The sequence below is a fragment of the Watersipora subatra genome, chromosome 1 (genome assembly GCF_963576615.1).
Source record: "Watersipora subatra chromosome 1, tzWatSuba1.1, whole genome shotgun sequence".
NCBI classification, from domain to species: Eukaryota; Metazoa; Bryozoa; class Gymnolaemata; order Cheilostomatida; family Watersiporidae; genus Watersipora; species Watersipora subatra.
Window position 1 is genome coordinate 26,830,461 of NC_088708.1, and position 21,078 is coordinate 26,851,538.

The following is a 21,078-nucleotide window of genomic DNA, read 5'->3' on the forward strand; positions in this document are numbered from 1 at the left end:
GAGGTATACAGAGCAGAGACCTGTAACCATGGCACTGCACAGCTTGTCTTTGCCATCCTCAATGATCTGCTAATTGGCACCTAACATGTGCGTATCGCACTCAGTATTGTTCAAGTACAGCAGCTATGGAAAATAAGTGTGGACAATAATTTGTTTTATCGACAAAAGGTGTTTAATAAAGCGCTGAATTGTCAGTTGAGAGCGTGAAGAGCGAAGAACGCTGGTACCAGTAGGCGGGGCCAGCTCTGGGAGGTATATGTCGAGCTAGAAGCTGCGCTGCCACAACATCGTTGTACAAGCAACCAGCATGTCGTTTGCTGCCGACGAGTCAGGGCAATCATCAAAAGCTGGTAAGAACTTTTCGATCTCACAAATTCTTGCTGAGGATAGGTTGGCTAAGTCAGAAGACATAGAGATTGTGCGAATGCTGCCATCAAGACGATTCGGTGGTGCTCCGCTGCCATCAGCAGTTTCTCACTCGGCGATGCTGACTAGAGGTCAACAATGGCTTTCTTACCCTCTTCTATTTCAAACATTCGCGGCTAATCAAGGTAACTCCCTTTTATTAATTTTTAAAACCTTGTTTTAGTCTCGAATACCTTAATGTTCTTTCTTAGTTACTAATAAAAACTATGTTTACAGTGTTTGTATACTAATATCTCAAGTTATGTCATAATGAGTGTATGATCTCATTTTCAAGACTTTAGGTTGGATGTAGTTTATCTTTAATACAAACAAATGGAAAGATATAGCTCAACAGAAAACTTTGTCTAAGCCCAAAAGCAGTTACTGTATATTAGAACATGAAACAGACAGCCATGCCAACAACATTATAGATAATCACCATTAAATATAACCCCAGATATAATCTACATTTGCGACTTCATGGCTACTAAACACTTGATTTTAGTTGACTTTCTGAGAAACTAATTTTCCCCAGAACTATTTAGGCAACTTTTTGAAATTTTTTATAATGTGCCTACGACATAGCATTTTGTATGAAGTAAGATAACAAAATATGTTTGATAATATATTGGCTAATTATAAAACTATGAGATCTTGTCCAATAATATCATAACAAAATTGATAAAGCATGTTCATCAGTCATATATGTTTATATGGTGTTTAGTTTTAAAAATGTTTTCTTATAAAATGCCTTCAGCAAGAATTGAAAAACATGCAGAAACTGAAAAGCAACACAAACGAATTAACTATTGATTTGATTCAGATATCATCTATTGCTTCCTCAAGAATTATTCGTTGAGCTTTACAAAGGTTTTTGCTTCTGTTTGTGCCTTAGGTTAATGAATGGTTCAGCCTACTTTGTGTAACGGATGTTGTAAATACCTTTTCAAATGTCTGTCATATAACTACCAACAGATATCAATATGTTTGCAGGCAATTTGAATGATCATTGATTTAGAAGAAAAAAAGTTTCTAGAATGTTCTAGCTTAAACTGGTGTATTTTATTGCTTATAATGTTTGTGAAATCTATCATAGCAAGTATAAACAAAAATAAAAATGATATTCTAAAAATTTGTCCAGAGCTAATTGTTGCCTATTTTTAAAATACAAACTAATTTAAGCGCAATCATTTTAAATAAATACTTTAAATCTAAACACAAAATATTAATATGTGCCATTTCTACTTGTATTCAGAGTAAAGCCAGCCATCAATACTTTTATGTCACAGTTAAACATTGCATTTCGATACATGTGGTTTTTAGTTGAAAATTTTGCCATAAAAAGTACAACACTGTGGTCAGTTACTAAATTCGTAAAAGGAGGAAAAATTGTTTTTGATTAATTTCGTTTAATAATACAAGTACAACTTTTTTAAATTTTGTAGTATTTCACTCTAGCCAGATAATTGCACAGGTCTAAGCAAAGCGTGCCACAAAACTGCAAAGACTGTATATATAAAGTAAGATACTGTTTTTAATAATACATTTGATAAAACTTAGATTCCAGGAAGTTACTTTAATGCTGTTTGGGCAATTTTAGTTCCAAAATTATAAAATTTATTATGACAAAACTATTAAGTATTAATTGTAATGGCATCATTGCCTCTATTCCAATTTTGCAGGCCATACGGTAACAAACAATCTGCCGCCGCTCTGTTCATCAATCAGTTCATCCTTTGTTATGATATTTGTGGTATACACATATTATAAACTAGCTTGACGATACACCACTAATCACTTATTCTTAGTTGAAAAAAATATTCCGACTAGTTTAAAAAAAGGATCTTTCTCAATCCTTGCATCTTTTGACGCAGTCTATGTTAACTGTTTAATTTATGTCAATTATAGGTTCCATGGTCTTTCGCGGTTCATCTCCTAATTTTTACACTAAAATTATAAGTTTTCTAACTATTTCAGTTTATGTGATATAATAAATAAATTGCGTACAACATTTAACAATTATTCTTAATATATCATAGCTAGCTGCTTTAACAATGTTCTACCTAATATCCGTTCTTTTAACAGTATTAAGCTATTTTATACACTATATGTCAAACCATTTATTTTATTATAGTAGTTAACTGGTTAACGACGATACAGGGAATATAGGAATAATGATGATACAGGGAATATAGGAATAATGACGATACAGGGAATATAGGAATAACGATGATACAGGGAATATAGAAATAACGATGATACAGGGAATATAGAAATAATGATGATACAGGGAATATAGGAATAATGATGATACAGGGAATATAGAAATGATGATGATACAGGGAATGAAGGAAGTACATGCTTATATATAGGTAGGACCAACCACAACAGCAAATGCTCTGAATGCTGTAAAATTGATTACTTTGGACAGAAAATAATGTAATTAAGCGTCTTTCCTACAAACGTATTCAAAGTATTTTATAAAATTTTGTTAAACAGTGGAAGATAAAAATTATTGGTGTCAGAAATTTACTATGGGCCCCATATAGGACTATCTCGCTTTTTCAGACTTAAGCTAACAGGCATTGGCTATGATCATAGTATATGATATTAGCATGCTTACACCAAACAATATACAGTATATCACTGCTTAGCATCTGTAGTGAAGGTTTTAAGTTAGACTATGATCCTTAGCATGGGTTGGGGAGCTCGGTTTAGGATACCTGATCACCTTTGCAATGATCGCCTGATTCAAGTGATGATGAAACAGATTACAGCTCGAAGTCTATGATTCGGTGTTTATTGCTTTTTAGGATAATTTTTCAATGTTGACCGTTGCCAATAAAAGTATCCATGCCAACCTGGCTATTACTATAAGTCGGTGCATTTATATTAGCCAGTGTAAAGCTTTTGTCGCATGGAGAAGCGACTGCAGGCTTGCAGGTTTGCAAATGTTGCGCATACCTAAAGTAATAGCAGTCTCTTTTACGCCATCATGTATAACGTGAATCCAGAGTAAGATTGTTTCCTGTGCTATTGAATAGATCCACCAGGTTAGCCATTATATGAACTATGATGATGAATGTAAACATATAAAAACACTAATGGCTTTGCTAGTTCTCATGGAATTGACTCTGTGAGATTACCAAAGTTTGTCATCGATTGCTCATCAGGCTTTTGATTTTCTAAAGATAAGTTTATCTACATGTAGATAAATTAGTGATTCTACTAAGGTCATATAGACAATCATGAAATATGTTATATAAAGGTAAAATATGATGTTATATGCAATCCAGATAAGAAGTAAATCTTAGCTGCAAATTTCTTATCAAGCCATGGCATGGCAGGTAAAAGGAAACACTGACTCATATTTCCATTGTTCATTTTTTGTTTTGAGCAAAGATCAGGTGTTTTTAAAACTTTGTTTTTTATAAACCACTAACTACCAGAAAAGCCAGTTACTATCACTTTAAAATGCTAGTACAATAAATACTGTATTTTGTTTTCTATTAACTGGATTTGTGTTCTCGTGTTATGAGAAGAGTTATAAGCTTACTACTAATAGCCCTGAGTCATTGTATTGAAAGTGATTATAGGTCCACATTAGCAATAATCTCTAACCATTATGTTTTGCTATTTTACAAATTGCAGCGTCCCAGAATCATTTGGCAGCACTCCAACATCAACGGCAGCTGTTGATACAGAACCGAAGACCAGAAACGCCTGCGCAGTTAGAGAGTAAATGGTCTGGCAGCTCCCGATCTATCAATTCTGATGAAAATGAAGAAGAAGCCACTGAAATACACCTTTCTAACATTTCTGGAAAGAAGAAGACTCGAACAGTATTCTCACGGCAGCAAGTTTATAATCTCGAGCGAACTTTTAAAGAAAAAAAATATCTGAGCAGCTCAGAACGAGGAGCGCTCTCTGAAAATTTAAAACTAACAGAAACTCAAGTAAAGATTTGGTTTCAGAACAGGCGTAATAAATGGAAGAGGCAAACGGCGATTGCAGCGGACGAGACAGAATTCGCAATGCGAAGAGCAGGCCAATCACGCCTCATGTCACTGCCGCTAGCCTTAAACAACTTACGGGAGATGCAAGTAAGACACGCTCAACAGAGTGGTCAGTATTTTCCCCAACCAATGGCTGAAGCCCAGCAGGTTCCCCATGGATTGCTGCCGTATCAAGCCCTGCTGTCACAGCAAATGCTTGCTGAAAGACACTTCAACAGAAGTTTGGAGTAATTGAAATGGCCTAAGATTAATTTTGTGTCACTTGTTGGACTCATTCTTGTCGCACCGCTATTTCTACACAAAATGCTCTGCGCCTCAGTCTATCACATCATTGTGCCGTCACTAGACATCAGATATTATATTTTATATATTTATTGTGATAAAATATTTTCAAAAACAAAAATATTGCTTGTACTAATTTAAAAAGATACCTCTTTAGCTAAAGATCTATAAAGATTTGCGGCTGTTGTGTCACAGGCTTTTCAAACAAGCTATGCCAAACAAACAGTGACATTAGAAATTTGGAAGCTCAACTCTTGAGGCATTTTATCACGAAATGTTGCTCTTCTGTTGTTTTGAATCACAGCTATTAAAACATTTTTCATAAATGAGGAGAAAGCCCGTGTAAATATTCTTGCGTGTAACCGCCTCGGTCAGAATTCTCAGCTCAGGAGGCTGATGTATTTTCTTTCAAATAATTTAACATTTCCTCAAACTAGATCGTGAGATAATTGAATAGCATTAATTTATTCTGGATAGTTCTTGTATTTGCCGCCGAACATTCGAGAAAAATTCCATCTAAATAACATGTTTAGTTTTACATTCGCTCAAATAGTTAAATATTTTCCCAGACATCGCACCTTAAAATTACAGAGCAGCACTCTTTTATTCTTGATAATTACTGTTTGGCAAAGAAGGTTCCAGAAGGCTTAGTACGCAATACTTGATTATAACTGTCGATATCACATGACTAATACTGAATCACAAAAAATAATAAGACTAGAATTAACTAGTGTTTTCTTGGATGTAACTACGTAATAAGCTGCATTATGCTACGGGCGCGTGTCAGGCAATTGATGAGAAAGCTTTCTATTCTTGTAGGAAAGGTGTCAACTTTAGTAGCACTTGAGATGACACGGACAGAGCATCCATTTCCACTTGTTATAACATGTCAGTGAAACTACCTAACTCATCATAATATACCATTCGATGTATTTAAGGTAAATGACTTGCTAGATGGCTAATTCTGGCAGATGTATTTACAATTAAATTTCTTTTATCGACTAAAAGTTAAATGCAGTTTTATAATTGAAAACCTGCTCATTATCTGTCCACATTCACTATATAGGATGCTATTCGTGTCCACCATAGTCAATGACTACCTGTAATTAAAACTTACATACAAATATGGCCACTATACGATACATACGTAACGGTAAACAGAAAGTAATTAAAAAATGTTCAGCGTGCCATAATGTAAAATAATGACATAACTGGAGCTAGAGCTTAGATACATGAATAAACATGCATTTAATACATGAATAAACATAGAGATCAGCTTCCCGATATCAGTTGACCATAATATGCTGTTATAGTCTTCAGCTTTGTGTTCAGCAGGTTCTGTTCAATCTCCACTCTGTTACCCTCTCCGGCTAGTCTCACTAGCTAAAAACAAAACAAAGAAGTTCAGACAGGTATTTCTACATCTAATTCTACGTAAACTATCACTACACTTTTATAACGAATGCGTAACATATATGCATGCAGCAACGCAGCTACCGACAGCAGTAGCCTTTCAAAACATTCTGTGCCTAGAAATAATCTAATTTTCATAGAGTTACACCAATATTAACACAACATCAGACATTTAACATGATTTCAAATGATTTCTGCAGTACGATTTTTCGTGAGGCGTAACTGCTTTTAGGCATCAACATATCGAATCACATTCACAGGTCTTCTATGCTGACTCACTGATCTGTATTCATGGATTGTACCATAAATTAATTTAAAAAAATACTTTATTGTATGACAAACTTCGCTAATGCTTCGACTAGCAAGTTTCACAGTTCTATTGGAAGCAGTAAACATGATAAAGGTTTAAAATATCTAAAATTAGCTTGCAGTTACCAGGTATACAGTATACAGTTTACCCCTAACTATACACTAATTATCTAATCACTGTAGTTACTAGATATTCATGCTGGTAACATTTAGCAATATTTAAGGAAAGAAGAAAAATGAACACTACAAATAAAAATTTTATTTGCTAGCAAAAATTGAAACTGAATTTTATGCATTAATTTGATGCTTTGAAACATTAATTTTGCTCTTAATAAAACTTTATTGCAGTTTTGCATAAACCTTTTTGTAAACTGCATGTTAGTATTGCTTTTTATTATAGTCCTGAAGCAAGGTAAATCACTAAGAAAAGAAATTTATAAAATTGAACAGTCATACTAAATACGATGAGACTGAGGTCCACAGCTTAGGTAAACCATCTGATCACAACTCCCTGAGTCACCCTTGTACAGGAGGTCAATAGCAGAGGTCAATATTCCCACGTAAAACCAGAAGCTAACTGTTTTCTGATTACCGCTGAGGCAACTGACGATTAGCGAGTAGGTGCCTCTCCAGTTAAGTATCTGGCGAGATGATGTTATATTTCCATCAAACACAAAGTAGGCATTCGAAAAGGTTTGAAATATTCTTATATAATTTGGATTTGTGTAACTAGCTTTATAGTCATATTTCATAAGGTAATACAATTCATCAGTTCTTCACCAAGAGTGGCCCCTATAAAACCATTCGACAACCACACCAACACAATTAGAAGTTGTCCTAAACACGTGTGGAATAAAATAGTATAGTTTTTCTTGTTATATAGAACCGGGAGAAACAATGCGCAGAGAAAAGTTGTTAAGGTTCATTCTTTAAAAATAGATAGATTTGAAACATTAGTCTATATACTGCTAATAGATCATAACTTGATTGATTGACAACATAACATAATTCTATTAACAGCCAACAGAACATAACTCTAACGAATGCTAACAGAATATAACCTTATCAACTGCTAACAGAACGTGTTTACCTGTCTCAAGATAGATAAAATCAATAAGCTTGTAAAATCTGTTTAAAGCTTATAGATTTGTGATAGTTTTTGACAAGTTCAATGAGTGCATTGGACTTGTTAACATCTTTAATAACATCTCTAATACAGCAGTATTCTAAAAAGACAGGAGAGTCTAAGCAATAGATCCACAGATAAAATATTGGATAGATGATTACAATAAACTAAGGGTGAGACCACTACACGCACCAGAAGCGATTAAACAAAACACAGCAATCTCTCAATTGTCTGCACAGAGAAATTTTCTCTCGCTAAAACACATTACGCGTGAACAATCTCACAATTCTCTCCATCCGCTGTGCATGCTAATCATTCCTGCAGCATATCTTTAATCATATCATAGGAGAAGTGCTAGGGCTCTATGTAAACTGATTAAAGGTTTACTTGCAACAAAATTCACATTACAGTTATTTGGTATCAAAAGATTCACCATGTCTTACTCTGTTGTGTTGTAGGTTTAAAATATGTGGAAATATGATTACAAGCTCTTAAAAGCTCAAAAACGAACAGTTAATCGTCGCGATCTTGAAACCGCTGTAGATTGGAATCAATTTATTTCTCTGACATAGTCAATCCATTTGGTTATTGTTTTGACACGTGATGTTTTTGCGTGAATTGAAAAACCAATAAAAGGCTCAATATAAAAATTCTCGTAGCACTAGTTTATGACAAACACTGGGTTTTATTGAAGAGCCCTTACCAAATATAGATGCTCGCTAGTTTACAGTTTCGTTTCAGCTTGGTCTAATCTTCTAGTCGTAATCTGATTATGTGACCCATACTTCCTGCCAAACAGCGCGAATAATTTCTGCATCACTTTTTGATTACCACAGGTGACCAACTGGCTCGTCATGTTTATCAGAGAATGATATGTAATCTTTATAGCTAAGGTTAAAAAATTAAAAGAATTTTGTTGCAAGTCAACCTTCAAGAGAAAACAAATATAATAAGTTGGAAAGCTCTGCATTTTCATAATACATGTAACATATTCTCAAGTAAAAATATATATCAGATAGTCTACAACAATATAACTATAACATGATTAATTTAATGATAATAATCCAGGTAAACCAACTAACAGGGGAGGTAAATACCAACAAGAAGGCAAGTGCAGTATATAGATATCATCTAGCAGCTAACGAATATTTAGCTGGTGTTGTTCTGCTAAATTGTAGAACCAATTATAGACTAGACACACCACACAGCGAACAACACAGTTTCCAAAAGCATCAGATCTCATCACCTGCTGCCCATCCCTTGGTCAGTTAGATATTGTTACTATACTACGTTATAGAGAACTATGAGGCTGCCAAAAATAGTGTGTATTTTTAGCAGCCTCATATTTCTTTATTTTTGGCAAGATAGAAAAGTCCTAAAAGGGTGCCGTTGTGTGATGCTGCTTTGAGCCACATCAGGTAATGAATGCTCTCTACTGAGTATTAATAGTAAGCAGCGTGAAACCTTCATAGAGACTCGAACTGAAGACGATGTGAGCATGCCGATTTTATATTAGCTTTAGTAAACCCCTTCTAGGTTCTTAGATGCAACCCTGAAGGAAGGGTATTTAGTAAAACCCTTCTAGGTTCTTAGATACACCCCTGAAGTAAGGGTATTGTAAAAAAATGTATATCTTATCGCAAATTAGAATGAACATACAATGCATATGCTTGTATGCGTATGCAGTGAGTATGCAGTGAATTAGCAGTGAATATACCAGTGAATTAGCAGTGAATATGCAGTGAATTAGCAGTGAACATGTAGTGAATTAGCAGTGAATATGCAGTGAATTAGCAGTGAATATGCAGTGAATTAGCAGTGAATTAACAGTGAATATGCAGTAAATTAGCAGTGAATTAGCAGTGAATATGAAGTGAATTAGCAGTGAATTAACAGTGAATTAGCAGTGAATATGCAGTGAATTAGCAGTGAATATGCAGTGAATATGCAGTGAATTAGCAGTGAATATGCAGTGAATTAGCAGTGAATATGCAGTGAATTAGCAGTGAATTATCAGTGAATATGCAGTAAATTAGCAGTGAATTAGCAGTGAATATGAAGTGAATTAGCAGTGAATTAACAGTGAATTAACAGTGAATATGAAATGTCTTTTTAGAAATATAAATTTAAAAGAAGAACATAATATTAATCCAAGCTGTTGAGAATTCGATGCTCAAGTTTATTCTTATTATCCAAGAATGTTCTGTGAAAAAACTCATGACACTAAAATGATCATGATAAAAAGAAGCTCACAAATTGGTTTCTTATATAACACTCCATTTTTGCGCTTTACAAATCTAGCGCCATCTCACAGCGATGTTGCAACACTGAATTATTAATGTTGTTTAATTGAAAAAAATTGAGTTTTCTGATTTGTCTCAATCTCAGAGATACTAAACAGCAGTTTAAACGGCGAAACAATATAAAAATCACTAAATATATCGATTAGAGGCAAATGTGAGCTTTATGAGCGACAGTTTAAGAAGGTTCTTTGTTATATAAGCAGTATTAGGATCGAATTGCACAACGGGTAATACATTTTGAAGTAGTTCATATTAAGTGAAGTGTTGATAAGGGAAGTCAAAACATGGTGAGATTTGTTAACAACTATGTGATTCTCATGAATTGCTACTAAAACCAGTAAAAACTACGTAAACAGATGTAAACTATGATGGCAAAAGCCTCCACAATCACTGTTTCCATGCTTTGACTGGGTTCGGAGTTGCCTGCTGCTAATGAACTTCCACCCAGATAATAAAAACTCATATTTTTAACTTCGTTTTTTCCAGTATGATTTATAGCCTGACAGTAGCAAACTTGTAAAATGAAATTCTACCTTGACAAAGGGCACTAATGACCATTATACATGACTAACCAAAGGACACTAATGGCTCATATACATGACTGACCAGCCACCTTTATCTTACCTCCTCTGTATCCACATTTCTAGGCACAAAGTAGCTTATGTTCTCCGTGATTCCTCTAGCAATTCGAAACAGATCCTCCGTATTGTCAAAAGGTCAAGGAGTAATAATCTCTGGTGTTGAAGACATAAAGAGTCAAAATCATGTTTTGCTTCTGGTGCATTCAACTCAAGCACCGACACGAGATAAACTTGCATTTAAAAAAAGATAGATCTTGCTAAACAGCTCCAAGCAATGTTTACAGGATACCAGCAATACACAAGTTCTCAAGCCATGAACTGCAAGAGGGGACAATTTCCTACTTCACCACCTCTCACATGGTAAGATGATAAAACATTTAAACGCTTGGTATTTTATAATGCAAAAGTAGTTTAAAGATATTACAAGTATCTCACCAGTGAGGTTTAACATTAAAACAGATTTCACAACTTCACAAAGCTTGGTTTTTAACAAGAATTGCAGGGAAGTAAAAAAAAGGATATCCATCGATTGGCATGTCTCTTAGACTGAAGACCTCCTGGCTTACATATTCGGGGCCTCCCCAGGGAGGACTTAAAAACACCACATCTGCGGCCTGTAGAGTTGGAGCCAGGGACAAGAAGTCTCCTAGGATAAACTCTATACGATCAGCGACTCCATAGACCTCTGCATTGTGCCGGGCACACTCAAGCTTTTTAGGGTCTATGTCAATGGCTATAACTAGAAATATGAATATGGATAAATTGAGATGTAATGATAGCAGCATTCTATAACAGAAGACATTCAGTAGAAAAATATCAAAGGTAAATAAATAGGCCTGCTGAAAAACCTCTGTTGTTCGCAAAAAGCTTTTCAAGAAAGCCATAATGGCATTAACAGCCTCTATACTGCATAACCTTCATCTTTAGACTATGCCACAAGCAAGCTAGGTATAGAAAGTAAGCTTATTACTGTTGTGACTCAAGTTTACCAACAATGTATTATTTACTCATTCCAAGTGACAGTGTAAAGAAGTTCCTCTACTTGCTCCCCAAGAATCAAACTACCCGAGAACAAGGCAATGAGAATATAAACATGTATTTTACAAATATATACATGAGTACAGTTCAATATTCAATAAACATATAAGCAACTGCGCAGTGTGAGATTTCTAGGCCCCCTTATATAATTATGCTTCTGGCTTGTTAAGCTCCGCCCCTTCAAGCTCGGCTGGTCATGCGCAGAACCGCATAGCTTTACAAAGTCCCGCGGCCAAAACCGGAAACAAAAACGCTTGTTTCCAAACAAACCCGGTCGACTTACTGATCTCTAATGAAATATTCTTACCTCGCTCTCAATACCGCTCTCTTTTGCATTTACTTTACATTTTTTACAAAAAAATATTGGTAGTTTCTTGTAGGGAATTTGTTTTCTTTCAAATGGTGTATAATACAACAATCAATTTCAGAGCGACTGCCAATGGGAGTAATTTTTGTTGGTTAGTGTTGCGGCTTCTCCATTATAACTTAAAGGTTGACTTACAACAAAACTCACATTACAGTTATTTGGTATCAAAAGATTCACCATGTGTTACTCTGCTGTGTTGTAAGTACAAAATATGTGGAAATGTGATTATAAGCTTTTAAAAGCTCAAAAATGAACAGTTAATTCTCTGACGTAGTCAAACGATTTGGTTATTGTTTTGACACGTGATCTTATCATGTGAATTGAAAGGCAAATAAAAAGCTCAATATAAAACGTCTCGTAGCACTAGTTTATGACAAACACTTCGGGTTCTACAGAAAAGCCTGTATCAAATATAGATGCTCGCTACTCTACAGTTTCGTTTCAGCTTGGTCCAATCGTCTAGTCGTAATCTGATCATGTGACCCATACTTCCTGCCAAACAGCGCGAATAATTTCTGCAGCATTTGTCGACTATCACAGGTGACCAACAGGCTCGTCATGTTTATCAGAGGATGATATGCACTCCTTCGAGCTAAGATTAAAAAATTAAACGAATTTTCATGGTAGGTTTTGAGATATCAGTGCTCAAAGTGACAGCATTACAATGATGATGAAATAGACGCGTAAGGACAATAGACAAGGTTTTATTGAATGCGTGAAATACATTTGTGAAAATATTTCCATGAATGAGGTTGCATGAAAGTGTAAACAGAAGCCATCTTGTTCAACTACGTCCCATTTGAACCGTTTTGAAAAGGGATTCTAATCTACGGCATTTTCATGATAGCCGCGATTACCTGTTCATTTTTGAGCTTTTAAGAGCTTGTAATCACATTTCCACATATTTTGCACCTACAACACAGCAAAGACATGGCTATTTGAACATGTATGAAGAACATAGCAACTGAGTGTTTATTGTTGTTTTTCATTACACCTAGTCTATGTGTACAAAGAGCCGGAACTGAGGATCTCAAACTAACAATATCACATGAATAAAAAAAACTTACCTCTGTGACAGGTGAACGCGAACTGTATAGCATTGCCTCCCACTCCACAGAAAGCATCAATGATGAGGTCAGACTGACATCGAACAGCTATGTGCAATGCTATCTTCTCCGGAGTTGCAGAAAACCAGCCTTCTAAAAATGAATTTCAGTCTTTGCGTCACACAGCCTGACACTGGGATTGATATGTAGCCTCTAGCATTACATGACCTGACCTTGGGCTTTATATGTAGCCACTAACATCACACGAATTGACCTTACGCTTTATACGTAGACCCCTGGTACCACATGACCTGACCATAGGCTTTATATGTAGACTCCTGGTACCGCATGACCTGACCATAAGCTTTACACGTAGACCCCTGGTACCCTTTACCTGACCTTAGGCTTTACATGTAGGCCTCTGGTACCACATGACCTGACCTTAGGCTATACATGTAGGCCCCTGGTACATGACTCTGTGCTTACTGTGTATTCACATGATGACTCCCAGTACGCAATGACCCTTAGTATGGTTGCCCCAGCACCTGGTGACCCATAGCACCTAAAGATCTACACACAGTGCCTTCGGCGTGTAGTAACCATATACATGATGACCAATCGGCACTTCTAGTGATCACTTGTCTATTGTCGCTATTGTACCTCGCGACCTTTACACCAATCTTTTTTGCGATGGCCAGTGATTGCTGTATCCGATTACATGCGTTTGCTTAAAGTCAGAATTATTTATGTGCCAATTTTTGAAACTAGAAAGTGCTGCGGTCAAGTGACAATAACAGCTAGCAGATTAAACTTATTAAAATAAGAGTGAGTCACGCTGACGTATATATACAACTACGAGTAATATTAAACATATTAAGATAAGAGAGTAAGTCACGCCGACGTATATATACAACTACAAATAATATTAAACATATTAAGATAAGAGAGTGAGTCACACTGACATATATATACAACTACGAGTAATATTAAACATATTAAGATAAGAAAGTAAGTCACGCTGACGTACATATTTTTATGTGAAGTTGCACCCTGTATGCTACGATCATCTTTAACTCTTTCAATACCACATTAAAATCTTACCGAATGAATATTCTGCCCGAATTAATAATCTGTCCGAATTAATAAAACGGGTTTTTCAAAATTCCGATATACCGCTAGTAGTTAAGCAATATCTCGAGAATAAAAGCAGATATCGATTTATTGTAAAATACATGTTATTCAAAAAAAGAATACTCTACAAGATACATACAAAGTGAATTCTCATACAATCTCCACTCTCATACAATCTTTAACGTTTTATTGGCGTTGAATGAACGCGGCGTGTTTTTCCTTGCCATGACGATAACGATCTGGTTTTGCTGTTTTGAAAAGTAATTAGAAATGGAATCGTTGAATCAAAAATGTTCCTTTCAGGCGCACACGATTGGCAACTAGGTTGTTTCCCTGGAGAAAAATTTTGATTGGTCTAGCTAATTTGTGGGCTTCGTAATGAAAAGAAAAGTGAAACCCTATTGATAAGCCAATATAACGTTTTACGGTCTGTACTTGAATTACCACGAAAGCCGATATATCGGCTTACGGTAGCGAAAGAGTTGAACATATATTCTACAACATAGCACAAGACTAGGTTGTTTTATGAGTACGGATTTATGCTAATTAATGTAAAAAATTCTAAAAAATAAATTGATTCTGTATAGCTTTACAGCAACCAATGTTTCTGGTAGAAATTTTTTTCCACTTGCATTGACAATGGCACCAAATAGCTAAAGCCTTAACCCTTTCACCGCCATCCATGCACAAATTTACCTTTCGGGCTGCTGCCAGCTATTTTACTAAAGATTGCCAATTTTGCTGCATGATATGTATAAACGCTTTTCAATTTCAAACACTCAAACATTATCTAGAACATTTTTGTTACATATTTTATGTTGCCAACATGTTAACAAACAGAACTAAGCAAAAATTCGATGTATCTATATTATGCGCATTGTTAAACTATGTGAAGCTACGACAGCTACGAAGCTATTACGATTCTCTACAATGTTCCTTACTCTTACAAGACTATTGCTTTTACTACCATCGGAGTCAGCGCTGTCACTTTCACTATCTGAGTATTTAATTGAGTCTGAATCTAAATTGGCTATAATGTCATCAACAAAGTTATTCTTTTCCTAACACGAGAGGTGATTGCGGAAGGCATATTGCAACTAAAAAGTTTGATCGTCAGAAAAAAATTGTTCGTTTTTGACTTGGAATTTTTTGATCAAAGATTATTATTTGCTTCGCGGAAATAGGCTAACTTTTTGAAAAAATATTCGGACATCAGTCAATACCTTAGAAATACTAAAAATCATTGGTTTTGTTGTCATGTTTTAATAATATTCAGTTACTACGCAGCCACTGTAAATTTCGCAAAAATGCGTCCACGGCAGTCGATCATAGATTTTGCATAAACTCATGTAGAGCAGTGAAAGGGTTAACAATTACCAATTATAAAAAAAGCTTTATCAATCCTTCATGGGTAAAATAAGACTACCTTCATCAAGCATTATTCCACTGTCGAACTTGGAGAATATACGATATCTCTGTGCCCAATATTTCCTCATCTCTGGATTCCTTTTGATATAGTCTGGCATGGCGATGGATCGAACTTTCCGTCTCTTCCTTCTTTTTTTCTTGTATGTATTTCTCTCTTCCTGAACCTCTAGCACATCAGCGAAAGATGCAGCATCCTCTTTGAGCTCCTGCTCTTCCCGAGTCATGCATTTCCGGGCTGTACTATAAAATCGAACTCATCAATTATGACAAAACCGCAAATTTATCAGACGACTCTCTTGGTGAACAACAAATCAGAGGTAAAAATTGCAGGAATGGTTAAATCAGATGATGTATAAGAGATACATGGGCACATACCACGCGTCTCCCTCATCTGTCTCCACTTTGTATTTATCCTCTTCTTCATCTTTATCTCTTTCCATAGAGGTATCTAAAGCATAAACAAGGCAAAAATCAGCATTTTAAAGCCAGCTAGATAATAGCCTGTGTGCTAAGCGAACTAAAACAGCGCATGCAGCTTTTACCTTGGACTGAAACTTGAGAGTTGAAACTCTCTCCGTCCAATTCTTCCGCATCATTGAGGAAGTTACGAGCTCGGAGAAGAGACTTGGGTGGCCTCTGACTTCCTAGTGCACTCGGCTCTCTAAGCACAAAGTGACTGTCAACAAATGTAGCCTCGCCATCCCTGAAATCACATGCTAAGCATTGAAAACCATGCTTCGTAGATGAGCAAATAAATTTGCAAAAAGACTTCAAATTAGAAATAAAACCAGATGAATTCTATTCTCACCCAATCGACTTTGCTTCAGTTAGGTGACTAGTTCCATTTCATACAGAATATTAGGAGCTAGTACGTTTGATTTCTGAAGAAGCAAACCTATGTAGCACATCACATACAACGATTTCACTTCGAATCGAAAAAGCCTAAATATAATCAAATAATCACCCAACAGTCTTGCATGACAACCCAAGGCTAGCAATGTTCTCTTCAAGTAAAAGCCTAAATATAATCAAATGATCACCCAATATTCTTGCATGATGACCCAAGGCTAGCAATGTTCTCTTCAAGTAAAAGCCTAAATATAATCAAATGATCACCCGACAGTCTTGCATGACAACCCAAGGCTAGCAATGTTCTCTTCAAGTAAATGCCTAAATATAATCAAATGATCACCCGATATTCTTGCAGGATAACCCAAGGCTAGCAATGTTCTCTTCAAGTAAAAGCCTAAATATAATCAAATGATCACCCAATATTCTTGCATGATGACCCAATGCTAGCAATGTTCTCTTCAAGTAAAAGCCTAAATATAATCAAATGATCACTCAATATTCTTGCATGAAGACCCAATGCTAGCAATGTTCTCTTCAAGTAAAAGCCTAAATATAATCAAATGATCACCCAATATTCTTGCATGATGACCCAATGCTAGCAATGTTCTCTTCAAGTAAAAGCCTAAATATAATCAAATGATCACCCAATATTCTTTCATGATGACCCAATGCTAGCAATGTTCTCTTCAAGTAAAAGCCTAAATATAATCAAATGATCACCCAATATTCTTTCATGATGACCCAATGCTAGCAATGTTCTCTTCAAGTAAAAGCCTAAATATAATCAAATGATCACCCAACATTCTTGCAGGATAACCCAAGGCTAGCAATGTTCTCTTCAAGTAAAAGCCTAAATATAATCAAATGATCACCCAATATTCTTGCATGATGACCCAATGCTAGCAATGTTCTCTTCAAGTAAAAGCCTAAATATAATCAAATGATCACTCAATATTCTTGCATGATGACCCAATGCTAGCAATGTTCTCTTCAAGTAAAAGCCTAAATATAATCAAATGATCACCCAATATTCTTGCATGATGACCCAATGCTAGCAATGTTCTCTTCAAGTAAAAGCCTAAATATAATCAAATGATCACCCAATATTCTTTCATGATGACCCAATGCTAGCAATGTTCTCTTCAAGTAAAAGCCTAAATATAATCAAATGATCACCCAATATTCTTTCATGATGACCCAATGCTAGCAATGTTCTCTTCAAGTAAAAGCCTAAATATAATCAAATGATCACCCAACAGTCTTGCATGACAACCCAAGGCTAGCAATGTTCTCTTCAAGTAAAAGCCTAAATATAATCAAATGATCACCCAATATTCTTGCATGATGACCCAATGCTAGCAATGTTCTCTTCAAGTAAAAGCCTAAATATAATCAAATGATCACCCAATATTCTTGCATGATGACCCAATGCTAGCAATGTTCTCTTCAAGTAAAAGCCTAAATATAATCAAATGATCACTCAATATTCTTGCATGATGACCCAATGCTAGCAATGTTCTCTTCAAGTAAAAGCCTAAATATAATCAAATGATCACCCAATATTCTTGCATGATGACCCAATGCTAGCAATGTTCTCTTCAAGTAAAAGCCTAAATATAATCAAATGATCACCCAATATTCTTTCATGATGACCCAATGCTAGCAATGTTCTCTTCAAGTAAAAGCCTAAATATAATCAAATGATCACCCAATATTCTTTCATGATGACCCAATGCTAGCAATGTTCTCTTCAAGTAAAAGCCTAAATATAATCAAATGATCACCCAATATTCTTGCATGATGACCCAATGCTAGCAATGTTCTCTTCAAGTAAAAGCCTAAATATAATCAAATGATCACTCAATATTCTTGCATGATGACCCAATGCTAGCAATGTTCTCATCAAGTAAAAGCCTAAATATAATCAAATGATCACTCAATATTCTTGCATGATGACCCAATGCTAGCAATGTTCTCTTCAAGTAAAAGCCTAAATATAATCAAATGATCACCCAATATTCTTTCATGATGACCCAATGCTAGCAATGTTCTCTTCAAGTAAAAGCCTAAATATAATCAAATGATCACCCAATATTCTTTCATGATGACCCAATGCTAGCAATGTTCTCTTCAAGTAAAAGCCTAAATATAATCAAATGATCACCCAATATTCTTGCATGATGACCCAATGCTAGCAATGTTCTCTTCAAGTAAAAGCCTAAATATAATCAAATGATCACTCAATATTCTTGCATGATGACCCAATGCTAGCAATGTTCTCATCAAGTAAAAGCCTAAATATAATCAAATGATCACTCAATATTCTTGCATGATGACCCAATGCTAGCAATGTTCTCTTCAAGTAAAAGCCTAAATATAATCAAATGATCACCCAATATTCTTGCATGATGACCCAATGCTAGCAATGTTCTCTTCAAGTAAAAGCCTAAATATAATCAAATGATCACCCAATATTCTTGCATGATGACCCAATGCTAGCAATGTTCTCTTCAAGTAAAAGCCTAAATATAATCAAATGATCACTCAATATTCTTGCATGATGACCCAATGCTAGCAATGTTCTCTTCAAGTAAAAGCCTAAATATAATCAAATGATCACCCAATATTCTTTCATGATGACCCAATGCTAGCAATGTTCTCTTCAAGTAAAAGCCTAAATATAATCAAATGATCACCCAATATTCTTTCATGATGACCCAATGCTAGCAATGTTCTCTTCAAGTAAAAGCCTAAATATAATCAAATGATCACCCAACATTCTTGCAGGATAACCCAAGGCTAGCAATGTTCTCTTCAAGTAAAAGCCTAAATATAATCAAATGATCACCCAATATTCTTGCATGATGACCCAATGCTAGCAATGTTCTCTTCAAGTAAAAGCCTAAATATAATCAAATGATCACTCAATATTCTTGCATGATGACCCAATGCTAGCAATGTTCTCTTCAAGTAAAAGCCTAATTATAATCAAATGATCACCCAATATTCTTGCATGATGACCCAATGCTAGCAATGTTCTCTTCAAGTAAAAGCCTAAATATAATCAAATGATCACCCAACATTCTTGCAGGATAACCCAAGGCTAGCAATGTTCTCTTCAAGTAAAAGCCTAAATATAATCAAATGATCACTCAATATTCTTGCATGATGACCCAATGCTAGCAATGTTCTCTTCAAGTAAAAGCCTAAATATAATCAAATGATCACCCAATATTCTTGCATGATAACCCAAGGCTAGCAATGTTCTCTTCAAGTAAAAGCCTAAATATAATCAAATGATCACCCAATATTCTTGCATGACAACCCAAGGCTAGCAACGTTTTCTTCAAGTGAAAGCCTAAATATAATCAAATGATCACCCAATATTCTTGCATGATAACCCAAGGCTAGCAATGTTCTCTTCAAGTTTTTTCCGTTTTTTCTTCTTTGACTTTTTCGACTTTCCATCATCAGATTCATGACTAGAAAAACGTATTAGAAAGGCAAAATTAAAGAGAGAAAAGACTCCACCACACATACACAACATACAGAATGGAGTGTAATGCGCAAAATACAGTATCATGCATGACATACAGTACGCACTATTCAACATGAAGCACGGCGTACACTAAATGTCAGATAGCACGGAGCACGGCTTCAGAACAGCCACAAAGTTGTAGGTCTTCCATGTTTGTTAAAAGGATCCCTTCTAGTTGATCGAATAGAATGACCTTGAACAGAGTAGATATATGCAAAATCAATTGCAAAAAGCATTAATTATTTTTACAGGCGACATCAAGGACGGAGCGCATCAAAGACGGGGCGCATCAAGGACAGGGCGCATCAAGGACGGGGCGCATCAAGGACAGAGCACATCAAAGGCGGGGCACGTCAAGGATGGGGTACATCAAGGACGGGGGGGGGGGGGGGGGGGGGGGGGGGGGCATCAAGGACAGAGCACATCAAGGACAGTGCAATAAACATGATAAAGGAAGCTGAAATATTTTGAACAAAGTAACTAGCTATACACTGCTGTCCAATGTGAATCTACTCATAGTTACTTACCCACTCTTTCTCTTGTAGTCATTCTCCTCATCCTCTGGAGGGTCATTGGAGCCACCAGTATTACTGTTCAGTGAAGACAAGAAACCACTAACACCTCGACAACTTCCTGCTGACTTACCACCTGTACAATGAGAACACAGCAGCTAAGGTTCAAGGGTATTAAATATAGTAAATGTAAATAGTTAGTGAGCCAGTTAAACTGTCAAAGCGCAAATACACTAGGCGATTTTATCATGTGCGTTAGAAGTGCGAAGATATTGCTGGCGTGTTCCTAAACATACTTGGACAATTCACCAGTGAGCAATAACACGAGCATGCTGTTGAACCCGGGCACGCTTGCAAACAGCCAATAAAATTCCATGTCATCAGGTTCTCCGGATTTGCTAATAAATTTAAGCAAATATGGCACCTTTAGACAATGACGTAAACAATTTCTGTTTTTGTAAGGCCTATCTCACTTTCATGAATTGCAAACTACAAAAAAACAAGCAAAAATTATTTTTATATTTTAAATGACAATATTTAACAGTTTACTTTATAGTAGTTTTTAATTTTTAATATAATTTTTTAATAATATTCACTATTCTCAAGATGGTCAATCTGCGCAACGATTGACTACCAAATGTTGGTTTTCAACTGGGTATCTTTGTAATTCTTGTGTGTTGTGTCGTTCAGGACTGGGTGTGCTCTTATCACATCTACGAACAATTCAGTGT

General features: G+C 35.7%; 2 protein-coding genes across 5 annotated transcripts in view; one reads left to right on the forward strand and one right to left on the reverse strand.

Moving 5' to 3' along the window:
* The first annotated feature begins 307 nt into the window (after window positions 1-307).
* LOC137385688 (homeobox protein Hmx-like) lies at window positions 308-4,652 on the forward strand. Its single transcript, XM_068072217.1, has 2 exons — window positions 308-551; window positions 4,057-4,652. The coding sequence occupies exons 1-2, from the start codon at window positions 308-310 to the stop codon at window positions 4,650-4,652; spliced, it is 840 nt and encodes a 279-aa protein (XP_067928318.1).
* A 282-nt stretch (window positions 4,653-4,934) lies between these two features.
* LOC137400566 (trimethylguanosine synthase-like) overlaps window positions 4,935-21,078 on the reverse strand; it is a 33,942-nt gene continuing 17,798 nt past the window's right edge. For 3 of the 4 annotated variants that reach the window (XM_068086907.1, XM_068086897.1, XM_068086903.1), the window contains 9 exons: window positions 20,363-20,483; window positions 19,678-19,779; window positions 15,988-16,148; window positions 15,821-15,893; window positions 15,444-15,685; window positions 12,908-13,039; window positions 10,958-11,174; window positions 10,479-10,557; window positions 4,935-6,086 (listed from right to left, as the gene is read on the reverse strand). In XM_068086907.1, coding sequence (XP_067943008.1) covers window positions 5,976-6,086; window positions 10,479-10,557; window positions 10,958-11,174; window positions 12,908-13,039; window positions 15,444-15,685; window positions 15,821-15,893; window positions 15,988-16,148; window positions 19,678-19,779; window positions 20,363-20,483 — 1,238 coding nt within the window. In that variant the 3' untranslated portion in view covers window positions 4,935-5,975. Of the gene's footprint in view, window positions 6,087-10,467; window positions 10,558-10,957; window positions 11,175-12,907; window positions 13,040-15,443; window positions 15,686-15,820; window positions 15,894-15,987; window positions 16,149-19,677; window positions 19,780-20,362; window positions 20,484-21,078 lie in introns of all 4 variants that reach the window. The other variant, XM_068086912.1, reaches the window with a different exon arrangement.

Bases quoted from the DNA above. Each gene is read 5' to 3' on its own strand.
- LOC137385688 (XM_068072217.1), top strand. From the start codon at position 308: ATGTCGTTTGCTGCCGACGAGTCAGGGCAATCATCAAAAGCTGGTAAG. The intron at 552-4,056 runs GTAACTCCCTTT...TACAAATTGCAG, and splicing joins AACATTCGCGGCTAATCAAG to CGTCCCAGAATCATTTGGCA.